This window comes from Apaloderma vittatum, unplaced genomic scaffold (assembly GCF_000703405.1).
Source record: "Apaloderma vittatum isolate BGI_N311 unplaced genomic scaffold, ASM70340v1 scaffold12508, whole genome shotgun sequence".
NCBI classification, from domain to species: Eukaryota; Metazoa; Chordata; class Aves; order Trogoniformes; family Trogonidae; genus Apaloderma; species Apaloderma vittatum.
In genome coordinates this window covers 17,816-29,696 of record NW_009730259.1, presented here as the reverse complement: position 1 = coordinate 29,696, position 11,881 = coordinate 17,816, and the positions used below count along the sequence as shown (strand labels likewise).

The 11,881-nt window shown below is 39.3% G+C and overlaps 1 protein-coding gene across 1 annotated transcript; it reads left to right on the top strand.

Moving 5' to 3' along the window:
- Positions 1-278: 278 nt before the first annotated feature.
- Positions 279-8,268, top strand: AMD1 (adenosylmethionine decarboxylase 1). Its single transcript, XM_009874739.1, has 8 exons — positions 279-362; positions 1,831-1,957; positions 2,698-2,800; positions 3,643-3,685; positions 3,783-3,927; positions 4,939-5,031; positions 5,111-5,266; positions 6,106-8,268. Exons 2-8 carry the CDS (start codon positions 1,841-1,843, stop codon positions 6,244-6,246), a joined length of 798 nt encoding a protein of 265 aa, XP_009873041.1. The 5' UTR covers positions 279-362; positions 1,831-1,840; the 3' UTR covers positions 6,247-8,268.
- The last annotated feature ends 3,613 nt before the right edge of the window (positions 8,269-11,881 follow it).

The following is an 11,881-nucleotide window of genomic DNA, read 5'->3' as shown; positions in this document are numbered from 1 at the left end:
CTGACTTGCATAGATAGAGGCTTGGGTTTGCTGTTTGACAGTTGTCCACGTGCAGCAGATTACATGAACAGATCTTGAGGAGTACTTGGCCATCAGGAGCTAAGAATTGGATATTGCTGTATTGTGATAGACAATTCCTATATAAAAAGTCTTTGTCTTTCCAGCAGCTTGAGACGTAGCCCAAACAAGATTATAGCTCTTATTTTTTACCCAGGGTTCCAGAAAGTTTTGTTTATTTAACCTGTTGGTTTTGCTCTTCTCTAATTTCTTTGCAGGATTGAGTGGGACAAACTTCTGGAGAATGTGCATTGTTTGATCATAAGTGTGACAAAAACTGACAAGCAGGAAGCTTATGTACTCAGGTAAGCCCCTAGCTTATTCTTCTAGTCTCCAAGAGGCAAAAAAAAAAATAATAAATTGTCATATGGGATCCACTTGGCTGAGAATCCAATCTTGCATTAAGATCCTGCTGTTCATGACTACAACTTGCAGAGGTCTGCTAATCAGTTCTCATGCTTCTTTTCAGGAGTGGAAATGCCTTCACAGCTACGAGTGTTTGTCTTTTTTCTTTAACTAAAAGGGTACAGAGCAGTGATGTTGCTGCACTTAATCCCTGATTTCTGCACCTAATCCCTGAATTTTGTCAAGAGGCAAATGAGTCTCCCCAATTAAGAGGTTTAGGATTACTTCAGAATAGTGCACGTAGGTGTCACTTCTAGATCAGCAAAAAATTCATCAGTAGATTGGATTTAACTGCAGATAATGCAATCAAGTGGAACAATTCTTGCAGCTTAGGTAAAGACATCTATAAAAATGTAACTTTCCTGAAATCTTGGAATTTTTGTGTTGTGCAGCAGTTAGTTCTAAGGACGCTACTTTTGCCATATGTTTTTCATCTTGCAAAATATTTTCATGCTTTTTCAACATGAACTTTACAGACACATTGACATTTTCTGTTTTACTTCAGATTACAAAAACTGAAGCTTTTGTACTCTGAAAGACTGCCTTGAGGGCAAGGTTGGACTAAGAGCAAGCTAGTTAAAGAAACTGCGCTGAAGTCTTATTTCCTCGAGCTTTGTATATTTTAAACCAAATTCTGAAAATGTAACTAGTTACAACTGTATCCTGGATAAAATACAACCTTGCCTTTGAGTTCTTAAACAGCATTCCAAACTGAGTTAGTTAAGATGGACTTTGATTCACCTTGTTCAGTCACTTTGTGAGAAGATATTTTTTTATACATGCGTGAGTGTTCTGGATGTAGTAGCAATGCCCATCTCCACTTCAGGGCAACTGTAGTTAACTATATGACTTAAACTTCTGTATAGTTAATTTTTGTATCCTGTGGATAAGGCATATCATATAGCTATCTCTATACTCTCATTCTGAGAGCTCCTGTCCCTGTGGATGGGTGCTGATTTACCACTTTCCAGTAGTCAGCTATCCTGGAAAATGCAGCCAGACAATTTTTGAAATTCTGTTAAGACTATTGCTGCCTTTGAGTTCACTTTCTCCTAGGCTTTATTTCAGCTTGAGAAAGTCAGATTTCAAGCCTGACCCTGTTCTATGTCTGGGTTAAGAAATGGAATTGCATGTCTGTGTTGTGTACTTGCTTCACAGCATCACTGTATTTGTTTTGGGAAATCATGATGGGTCTCCAGCAGAAATCCATTGGTTTGATCCATTTGCCAAGCATGTTTATGTACCATATGCTGCATGTTTGCTGACAGTAATGTGTTTGGTTGGGATAAGAACCAAGGTCTAACCATTCTCTCCTGGCTTGTTTTATACAGTGCGCTTAATATGTTTTTAACACATCCTTTCTTACAGTGAGAGTAGCATGTTTGTCTCCAAGAGACGTTTCATTTTGAAGACGTGTGGTACCACCCTCTTACTGCAAGCACTGGTTCCCCTGTTGGAGCTTGCTAGGGAGTACAGTGGGTTTGACTCAATTCAGGTAAGGTGCCAGAAAGGCTGCATCTTCCTTATAATGCGCAGAAAGTTTTTTACTAATATTTCAAATTCACTGTTTTATTAAACATTCTGAGCCTTTGCCATATACGTATGCTTTCCATAAAGGGAGGGGGCATGGTCTGAAACTGCGTCAGGGAAGATTTAGGTTAGATGTCAGGAAACGCTTCCGCAGGGAGAGGGTGCTCGGGCATTGGGATGCCCTGCCCAGGGAAGTGGTGGTGTCACTGTCCCTGGAGGTGTTTAAGGAGAGGCTGGATGTGGCACTTAGTGCCCTGGTCTAGCCCATGTGGTGGTGTTGCGTCCTAGGTTGGACTTGATGATCTCGGAGGTCTTTTCCTGCCTCAACAATTCTGTGATTCTGTGATAAGATTGCTTGTTCTGCTGTAAGATTTAGCCTTCTACTTGCCCCTTAAAGGATGGTAACTGAAAAATGCTATTCTGCTGAGTTAGGTTACTTAAGGTTAGAAGACATCCATGTCTGTGTCAGTAGTCAAGTCACTGGTTTGTGGCAAGCAATTTTGAAGTAAACTGTTTCCTATAACTTCCCAATTAAGCTAGGAATAAACATAGGCCTCTGAAATGGAACCACAGATAGCAACGTTTTGACAAGGAAAACTTAGGTCCTGTGAAATCTTATAATAAATGCTTACATTTTTCTAGATTTTTAAACTCAAGATGGACAAATATATTGAATACTCTAAGATGTACCTTTATTTTTTTCAGAGCTTCTTTTATTCACGTAAGAATTTCATGAAGCCTTCCCACCAGGAGTACCCACATAGGAATTTCCAGGAAGAAGTAGAGTTTCTTAACGAGATTTTCCCAAGTAAGTTTGTGAAACTTCAGCAAAGTTGCACACCTTGTGTGAAGTGTTGATGTGAAGCAAGAAGTGCTGAGTGGTCTGATACATATTGGGTTGCCTGGTCATTCATTGAGCAGTCCTTGCAGTTCTACAGCCAGCACAGGCTTTAGCTGCATAAAAATCAAGAGCTATAAATACTTATTTTTTGAATTTCTGACACTAATTTGTAAGATCAAAATTTAAATCATAATAAGCTTTACACTTAGCACCTTGTCTTAACTGAGGTTGTCTTCAAGCTTCCAAATGGAGTATAGTAAGTCAGTTTGCAGAACCTAGCTCTTGCTTAACCCTAAAAGCCTCATTAAAAAGGTAGGATAGTAATTTAGGGTGACTAATACACTAAAAAAAAAAAGTAAGTTTTTCTCAGAAGTCACATTTAATAAAATCTAAAGCCTACAAGAATAACTTTGAATTTTAACTACCCACAGAGAAGGTTTTTGAAGGAACATGGAAGCTGTAGTACTTATCTGAGTTATTTGAAAATAAATGCTAATCATGAATTCATAGATTAGATGTTTAAGCGTGCTAGAGTTTCTATCCATGCCTAGCTAATGCAAGTAATCTGAATTTCCAACTAGTAGGCTCTGAACTGGTGCATCCAGACCACTTCCTGAGGGAGCCCGGTTTTCGGATTTTTACATTCCTGAAGTTAAATGCATGATTATTTGATACAGATGCTGACTGTATTGGTGAACCTCATAGTGTTCTGTGAAAGACTAATACCATCTTTAAATATAAAATAAAGCTAATCTTTTACATAAAGGATGAGCTGTAGTATCTTAACTGGAGACTTTTTTCTTGTCTAGATGGAGCAGCTTATTGCATGGGGCGTATGAATTCTGATTGCTGGTACGTATGTGAAGACTTTGACATCTTTGGGACTTAGAGTAGAACTTAGCTTGATGCTGATGATATTTAATACATATGTCATTTGCATTTTGTGTAGGTACCTGTACACCCTGGATTTCCCAGAGAGTCGGATATCCAATCAGCCTGATCAGACACTGGAAATTCTGATGAGTGAGCTTGACCCAGTAGTTATGGACCAGTTCTACATGAAAGATGGTGTTACTGCAAATGATGTCACTCGTGTATGTTTGTTTGAAAGCACTTCTGGGAATGGTGGCAACTGGGCAACAAAATGCTTCACTTAGCATTTAATACAAGGTTTATTTTGTGGTAGGAGAAATCACAGGAAAATGTCAACTTAATGTTTTGGAGGTAAAATGGATTTAACTCTAGAACATTTTTGGGAGTCTAACTTCATTTTCAAAGCCCCTTCTTGAGCCTATTAAAAGAAATAATTTGTGGTGCTTTGGATAACTGGAAGCATATCCTGTGAAATATGGAAGAATAGAAATTAAAAAAAAAATTGAATAACATCCACTGAAGGATAGACATTATGAGGAGTAAGACTTAGAATGAATGCAAGGAATTTAGGTAGCAAAAATAAGAAACCTGGATAGTGGAGGGGGAAGGGGAAGCAGATCTAAGGATTTGTGCCTAACTTTGATGGGTTTGCTTCTTTTTCTTTTCCCAAATGGGAAAGTCATGTAACATGAACAAGTTTCTCTGACAATTAAGTACATTGACTTCATCTGGTTTTCCATCTTGGGCTTTGGTTCCCTTACTATATTTGCTATTGAGATTTGGCTGTAGCTCAAGTACTGTGTGGGAAATTAAAGTGCTTGGGATTGCATCTAGAGTATAAAGAAGTATACTGGCACTCTGGAGTAAATGTAAGCAGCCTTCACTTTGTGGATACTGGTTGAACAGGAGCTCCATTTTCCATTTTAGTTGCAGAATTAATTACGTTTTAGAATCCTAAGCTGTTCCCTTGTCTTGGAGGTACGTGTCTTGGTTCTGCGAGAAGCAAGGTATCTGACAATTTGCATGCAGTTTGGCACTCAGTCACTTGGTAAGTGACAGGATGCAAAGCAAATTCATCAACAGTGGTACAAATTATCAGACTGACTTGTTACTGGGGAAAATCCTGGTGTCCTATCCCCTAAACTGGTGTTCATGCTGTCTCTAAATTAAACCTAAGCAAGTGTATGGATGCATGATAAACTGAGTTGGTGTAATTTTAACTTCTGTTGCAGATGAGTGGAATTCGTGACCTGATACCAGGTTCTGTTATTGATGCTACAATGTTCAATCCTTGTGGGTATTCAATGAATGGGATGAAATCGGATGTAAGTTTTACACCTATTGATAATTAATGCTAAAACAAATAGTGATTGTTGGCAGTAATAATATTGTCCTTTTTTTCAGGGAACTTACTGGACTATTCACATCACTCCAGAACCAGAGTTTTCTTACGTTAGTTTTGAAACAAACATAAGTCAGACCTCTTACGATGACCTGATTAGAAAAGTTGTGGAGGTTTTCAAGCCAGGCAAATTTGTGACAACCCTCTTTGTTAATCAGGTGAGTTTTCTTGCATTAGCTTGTTAGCTCCTGAAATATGTATAAATATAAACAAAGCAAGGCTAGAGGAAAGTAAAAATACTCTTCAGTATTCCTTTTAGCATGTACTAAATCTGATTTCCAGAAAATTTAAGAAATATGAAGACAAGGCAGCCCAATCTCAGTATTCTAATGATTTTCTGTGCAGTTATGTAAGGACATAATTTCTTGCTCTGTCATTTTTCTGGATTTGACTGCAGTTGCCTGTTGTAGAAGCATTGCTGTTAATGGTGATGCTGCTAGCTAATCACAATGCTTTGAGTTGGGAGGGGTGTTTAAGGGTCATCTAGTCCAGCTCTCCTTCTAATCAGGGACGTCTTCAGGTAGATCATGTTACTCAGAGCCCCATCCAGCCTGACTTTGCCTCCAGGAATCTGCCACCTTTTGTGAGCAATGTCTTCCAGTGCCTCACCACCGACGTGAGGAAGAACTTGCCAATATCTAATCTAAATCTACCCTCTTGCAGTTTCAGACCGTTACTCCTTGTCCTATTACTGCACTCTCTGAAAAAAAGTCCCTCCCTAGCTATAAGGTCTCCCCAGAGTCTTCTCTTCTTCAGGCTGAACAACCCCAACTCTCTCAGCCTGTCCCCAAAGTGGAGGTGCTCCATCTACCATAATGGTTCATAGCAGGGCAGCACCATACATAGGGGGCAGAATTGCTGCTTGAGATTGAAACTTCCTGCAGCATGGTCAGGCACTGGTTGGTAACAGCATTGCAAGAACCCCACAAAACACATACTGTGCTAGTTCACCTCCAAATGCTCATTTTTAAGTAACTTTCACTTTTTTGTTTTCTAGAGCTCTAAATGTCGTACAGTGTTTTCTTCTGCCCAGAAGATTGAAGGGTTCAAACGTCTTGATCACCAGATTGCCCAATTCAGTGATTATAATTTTGTTTTTACCAGTTTCACAAAAAATCGCCAGCAACAGCACAGTTGATTAAGAATGAAGAAAAAACGCAAAAAGAAATCCCATATAGAAGGTGGTGGTTGCTTTCTAGTTAATGATTCAGGGGGCCATGCTTTCCACTCCCACCACCTTGTAGTTGTGGAAAGCCCTAGGTGTAATCATAGTATAACCATTTTGAATTGTATGCATTATTATATCAAGAAGTTAGATATCTTGCATGAATGCTCTCTTCTGTGTTTAGGTACTCTATGCCACTCTTGCTGTGAAATTGAAGTGCATGTAGAAAAATCTTACTGTATGAAACTTTACAACACTTGTAAAAATGATTCAAGTAGAATTACACACAGTATAGTTTTCCTCCAGGTATCACCAAAAATTCCCCACAGACAAGGCTTTCGTCCTCATTAGACTTTAGCCTCAACCTACTCACTGGGGACAGTTCTCTGTTAAATTGTCACTTTTTTCCATCTATGTTGTGATTTCAGTCTAAAACAGTTTTTGACAAACTTTTATAATTTCTAATGAAACTGATTCCTAATTAACACTGTCGTGTTTGGAGAAAGTTCTTAAAACAGTTACAAATTGTTTTGCTACTACAGGTGGTGGTTGATTTATTTTTAAATCGGACTGACTTCTCATGCTCTAATAAAGCTTATAGGAATTTGCTCGGCTATACTGCAGCCCTGTGCTAATGCATTGGTCTTTCACCTTTAGAAACTTGGGTATTGGTACTAATGCAAGCTAAATTTCCTCTTCTATTAGTGCTCATTTTTTTTCTGTCCATATCCCTGAGCTGTCACGCTGCTACACAGTGGCAGGATTTGAAGAAGGTCCAAGACTTGGTAGGGGAGGAGCTGAGTCAGGATGCCAGTGCTTTGGCATAGTTGTGTGGCGGCTTCACAAAGTGCAAGTTCACATTGGCACCAGATGTTTTCTTCCGTAATCACCAATTATGTCAGATGAAGAAGCTGGTGCTCTTGAGCACTGGCAGGTAGATCTAGTGCGGGAGTGGAATTTGCCAGTCTGGTTGTGTCGATTGGTCTGGATTATTCGCAGTAAAACCTGTGACCTCCCACTTCTGACTGTAAAGAGTGCTTCTAAACTGGTCCAGTGTCACTTATTTTGTTGTTCCAAGCAAAGCTAATGCCTCTATCTTGTGACAGTCCTGTGACATTGTTGTGCATGTGACTTATGTTGTATTTGAGTGTTGTGACTTCATCTGTGTTTTCCTCCTAATGACTAAGGTGGTTCCTCTTACTGTGACTTGAGGGCATTAAGTGAAGGCATAGAACAGGAACTGTCTGGGACACCCGGACAGGAGTGAAGTAGAATGCTATTCATGGAGCATGAATAAGTGTGTAATTCAAAGTCACTTTAATGGGTATTGACTAAAATGCGGGCTTTGAAGAGCTGGCACACTTTTCAGCTATATTTGCAAATACTGGGATTGTAACAGCTGTCGAGACCAGCATGTTAACTACGAAATTGAGATGATTTTTTTTTTCCCCCCCTCTTGTCCTTCCAATGTTTTGACCTTTTCTGGTTTAACACAATGGTTTTTTGTTCCTTCTGTATTTATAAACGAAGTGCTTTTTCAGTGCTTCTAAACTAAAGTCTGCTTGGTTAGAAATCAAGTGGTTGGAACTTTTTATTTTAAGCATATTGTTGATGTTCGTTACCAATGTTATCAATTACATGCTGTAAATGGCACTAATGCTTTTTGGTGTTAATATTGAGGACCAATATTTCAGTGTTTTTGTTCTTAAACATTGTCCCAACTGACCTGATGCTTGTTGGCTTGAGGTCCTTTAAGTAGACTGAAGATCCCTTCTCAAGTAATACTGAAATACACATTTTACAATTAGAAGCATAAGCCTTGGCTATAAAAATGAAAGCTGCTGAATGGATTATTGAACTATCTAGGGTGATCAGGATGGGGGAGTATGGTGTTTATAATTTCTATGGTGTTAGACTTTGATCATTTAAAAATATCTGTACCACAACTTAATGCTTCAATAAAAGTTCGCTTACATTGTTTGCAGTGATGATCCAGCAATTTTGCCATTCACACTCATCATGCTTTTTTGGTACTAAAAGGTTTAATTCTGAAATAGATTTGTGTTTCCTGTCAGAAGTCACTTGAAATTTACTTTGCCCTTGTAAGAGAAGCATCTCAACTGTTAATATGTTGATAGTTTAAAATGAGACAGCATGTCAAAGGAAACCAAATGAAAATGTTATGCTGGTATTGAGGCTGAAAATGTTTTTCTCAATGAACACACAAAAATTTGAGATCTGCCGTCTTCATCAAACCTCTATTTCTTGTTCAGCGTTAAGCATTTAAAATAGTCCTCTGATTTAAGAAAACTCCTGCTTCTGCCGGTCTTAAGTAACAAACTCTGGCGTACATTTATGGTACTTTAGCTTAGACTGACTTTGAGATTTCAAGGTGAAGTTTGTGTCTTAAGATAAAGTAGGCCTGTACCTAATCTGGATAGTAAACTAGGCCAGACACTAGAGGCTAGGAATGGCAGTGCTAAGCACATGCAGCCAAGGTAACTGAAACTTGCTTGATTCCATGGGATCAGTCCTGCAGCAATAGCAGCTGCAGTTTAACCCTACCTGCACAGCTTCATATCCCCTGAAGTCACTTAAGTAGGGAAAATCTGTGGTAGTGTTGAAAGCCTAATACGTTTAAATCATTCATGTCAATACAGGTTTCATTAGTCCCCCAGACCCTATTCTGTGATGCTAGATTTCTCTAATTGTGCTTTGGATATTAAATAGTAACTTCTAGTTATTTCAAGTACTTAATACTTGAAAATGCCTGACTAAATCTTAAATGAAAAGAAGAAATTCCAGGTTGCAGCATTCAAGAGATCCTAACAGTCTCAACTATGACAAGTTAGCAATAACCTACCTCTGAAGAACTGTTTTCTAGACTGACCTCCACAAAACCAAAGATGCATCTTGAAGTTTTTCTATTTTAACTCGCTTTGCAGGTTTTTAGTTGTCATTTTTGCTCTGGAAGTGAAAAATGTGTTCTTCAGTAATACTCCTTTACATTAGCCCTTCTCTCTTGTAAATGGTGCTGATAACCAACATGACAATATGGTATCTACATAATTCTGTCTATTATAGCAACACAAATTAACAAATGTGAAGCTTGCTGTTATCAGCTATGCTAAATATTTGTATTTCTCATAAACCAGTGGAGGAAGTGGAACTGGCTGCAAATCCACATGTCCACTTGATTTCTGTGAATAAATCAAGGCAATAACCACTGTAAAGGGGTAGGAAGGGCTTTCTTGATGATCTGCTGTCACATCCATTATCATCAGTTTGTGAGATCCAGCTTTAATAGTCTCCAGCTTGATGCCACCTGTAATACAGGAGCATATTTTATTCCACAAACATGACTACTATGAACAATGACCCATGTGGTGTGTCTCTGAAGACTGAGGTTAAGCAGAAGGTGCTGAGTAGATCATGTTTTGTCTGGTGCTGTGTTACCTGCTTGGCCACTGCCCCTTGGTAGCCTGTCCTTCCTTCTGTTTCTTGTGGACTTTCTACTGTAGTCACAATGTCCTGAGAGACAGAGAGATGAGCTTCAAAGCTAATAGAAGCAGTTGAAAGTGAGGAATGCAGATAATACTGGTTGTTGTAAAACTGGAGCATCTCATCTCAGAGTGCCTGGAGATGGAGGGGCATGGGCAGACTGCAGGTTGCATGATTACTCCATGCAAGAGGACAAGGCAGTTCTGTGTGTCTGAGCACCGCAATATAATTTCAACACAGGGTGGTAATAGAGCTGTTGGCACCAGCACTGCTACAAAGCCATTTGAACAGGCATTAAATAGGTTTCAGTCCTAGGCCTCTGCCATGACACACTGATGCTGAAGAGATGAATCTGCTCTCGTACTACAATCTGAGAGCAGGATGACTCTAGGAACAGGTGCTAGCTGTCAGTCTCACTCCTGCTTTGGTGGTGCAGGATTATGTGGTGGCAGAGGAATGTTGAAGCTTTTGAGCTGGGGTGGTGTAAACTCGGGTTTCCTTAGTGATAGTCCTAAAAGTAATGTCAGCGATACTTGTAGGCACAAGGCTTGGAAACTGTGCTGAGGATGTGCTCCAGGAGTGTGGAGTTCTCCCAAGCTGTACAGCGAAACTATCATAGAGGTGGAAAAAAAAGTGCTTCCAAATGTATCTTGTGTAATGCAAAACCTGTTAAAGTAGAGCCTGGGGCCAAAGCTTGGAGACGACAGGGTAGGTTCAGTGCTCCTATGTGACCACAGTAATGACAATTAAGTAGAAAAGTTAATGAATGACTGAGGAACTGCTCTGACTCAGCTACACCGAGCTATGCAAAGAGGTTTTGCTTGTAAAGGAATGCAGAGAATCACCTGCAAGTTCTTAAATATACTCAAGTAAAAAAAATTTGCTGGTTTCAAATGCCTGCACAGCCACATTGTGCATGTACCTACAGACAAGTACTTGGAAGAGAACACTGTCATTAGAAATCTGCTGAGACAGGCAGTCCCTGACAATTTGTTCCATCTGACTTTCAGGTATGTTTAACATCAGGTTAAGTTACACTTGCACTTTTTCATCCTGCTTCATTTTATACTGTGGAATTGCTGGTGGTGCAGACCGTGGTGTATTTTTTGCATGTTGTGCACGGCTTAGGCAGGCCTTTTCTGTCTGGGGGACGTTGAATTAAGGTAAAAAATGCTTATAATATTTGCTAATAATATTTCATGCCCACATGGCTATGTGGCTGGAAACAGCGTTTAGCCAAATTTTCTTCTATACCAGAGCTGCTGTTATACTTAATTACAAAAAAACCCAAAGAACAGGCCCTAGGGAGTCTTGCTTCTGTAGCTGCCCAAGAGCCATATCTTGATGCAAATTTTACTTTCTCTATAGTGGTTTTAGTTCTGTCTTTACCAACTACTATTTTAAATATATGTAAAGTTACATTTAGGAGCAAATTCAGGCACATGAATGCCATAATGTCAGCATTTCTCATTCCTGGATTACCCAGAACATGAAACCACATTTTTGGCTATTGTGTAGTTCCTAATGTGCACCTTTTACCTGGTCCCTAACTTTAAATTACATAATTTATAACATTTCCATAACTTTCCCTATGTACCTTTTTCTAGATTATATAGATCCTGTCAGTCCATCACTCTAAAATTGTGTGCAAGTATTAAGATTTTAAAATACTGATGCCGTGAAGTCGCTTCAGTACTAGCATTTCAAAATAGCATGCAAGCCTTCTGCCCATCTGAACACATGACCTGAAACTACAAGTTTTTAAATCTGGAATGAGGAAGTGTGCAGCGTAAGGTTCCCAGTGCTCACAGCAAGCCCAGAAAAAAAATCCAGTTAGCCCTGCGAGGAGACTGGGTGCTTGGTGACCCTTCCAGACATGATAAGCAGGGAGCAGCACATTCTGTGACTGATACCCATTCATTTAGCAACTTGGGTTTCTACAGGCTTAAATGAAAGCCAAGATACAGAATTGTCAACTTTTTATTCCTCCCATCCTTCCCTGCAAAGTATTTGATTCCAGAAAGCCTAAATTAGAAATCAATCTGATTTTGAAAACACTCCTGGAGTATCCATTTTAAATTAACTGTCATGTGCAACATAACATACT

Bases quoted from the DNA above. Each gene is read 5' to 3' on its own strand.
- AMD1 (XM_009874739.1), top strand. From the start codon at position 1,841: ATGTTTGTCTCCAAGAGACGTTTCATTTTGAAGACGTGTGGTACCACC. The intron at 3,686-3,782 runs GTACGTATGTGA...CATTTTGTGTAG, and splicing joins CGTATGAATTCTGATTGCTG to GTACCTGTACACCCTGGATT. The intron at 5,032-5,110 runs GTAAGTTTTACA...CCTTTTTTTCAG, and splicing joins TGAATGGGATGAAATCGGAT to GGAACTTACTGGACTATTCA.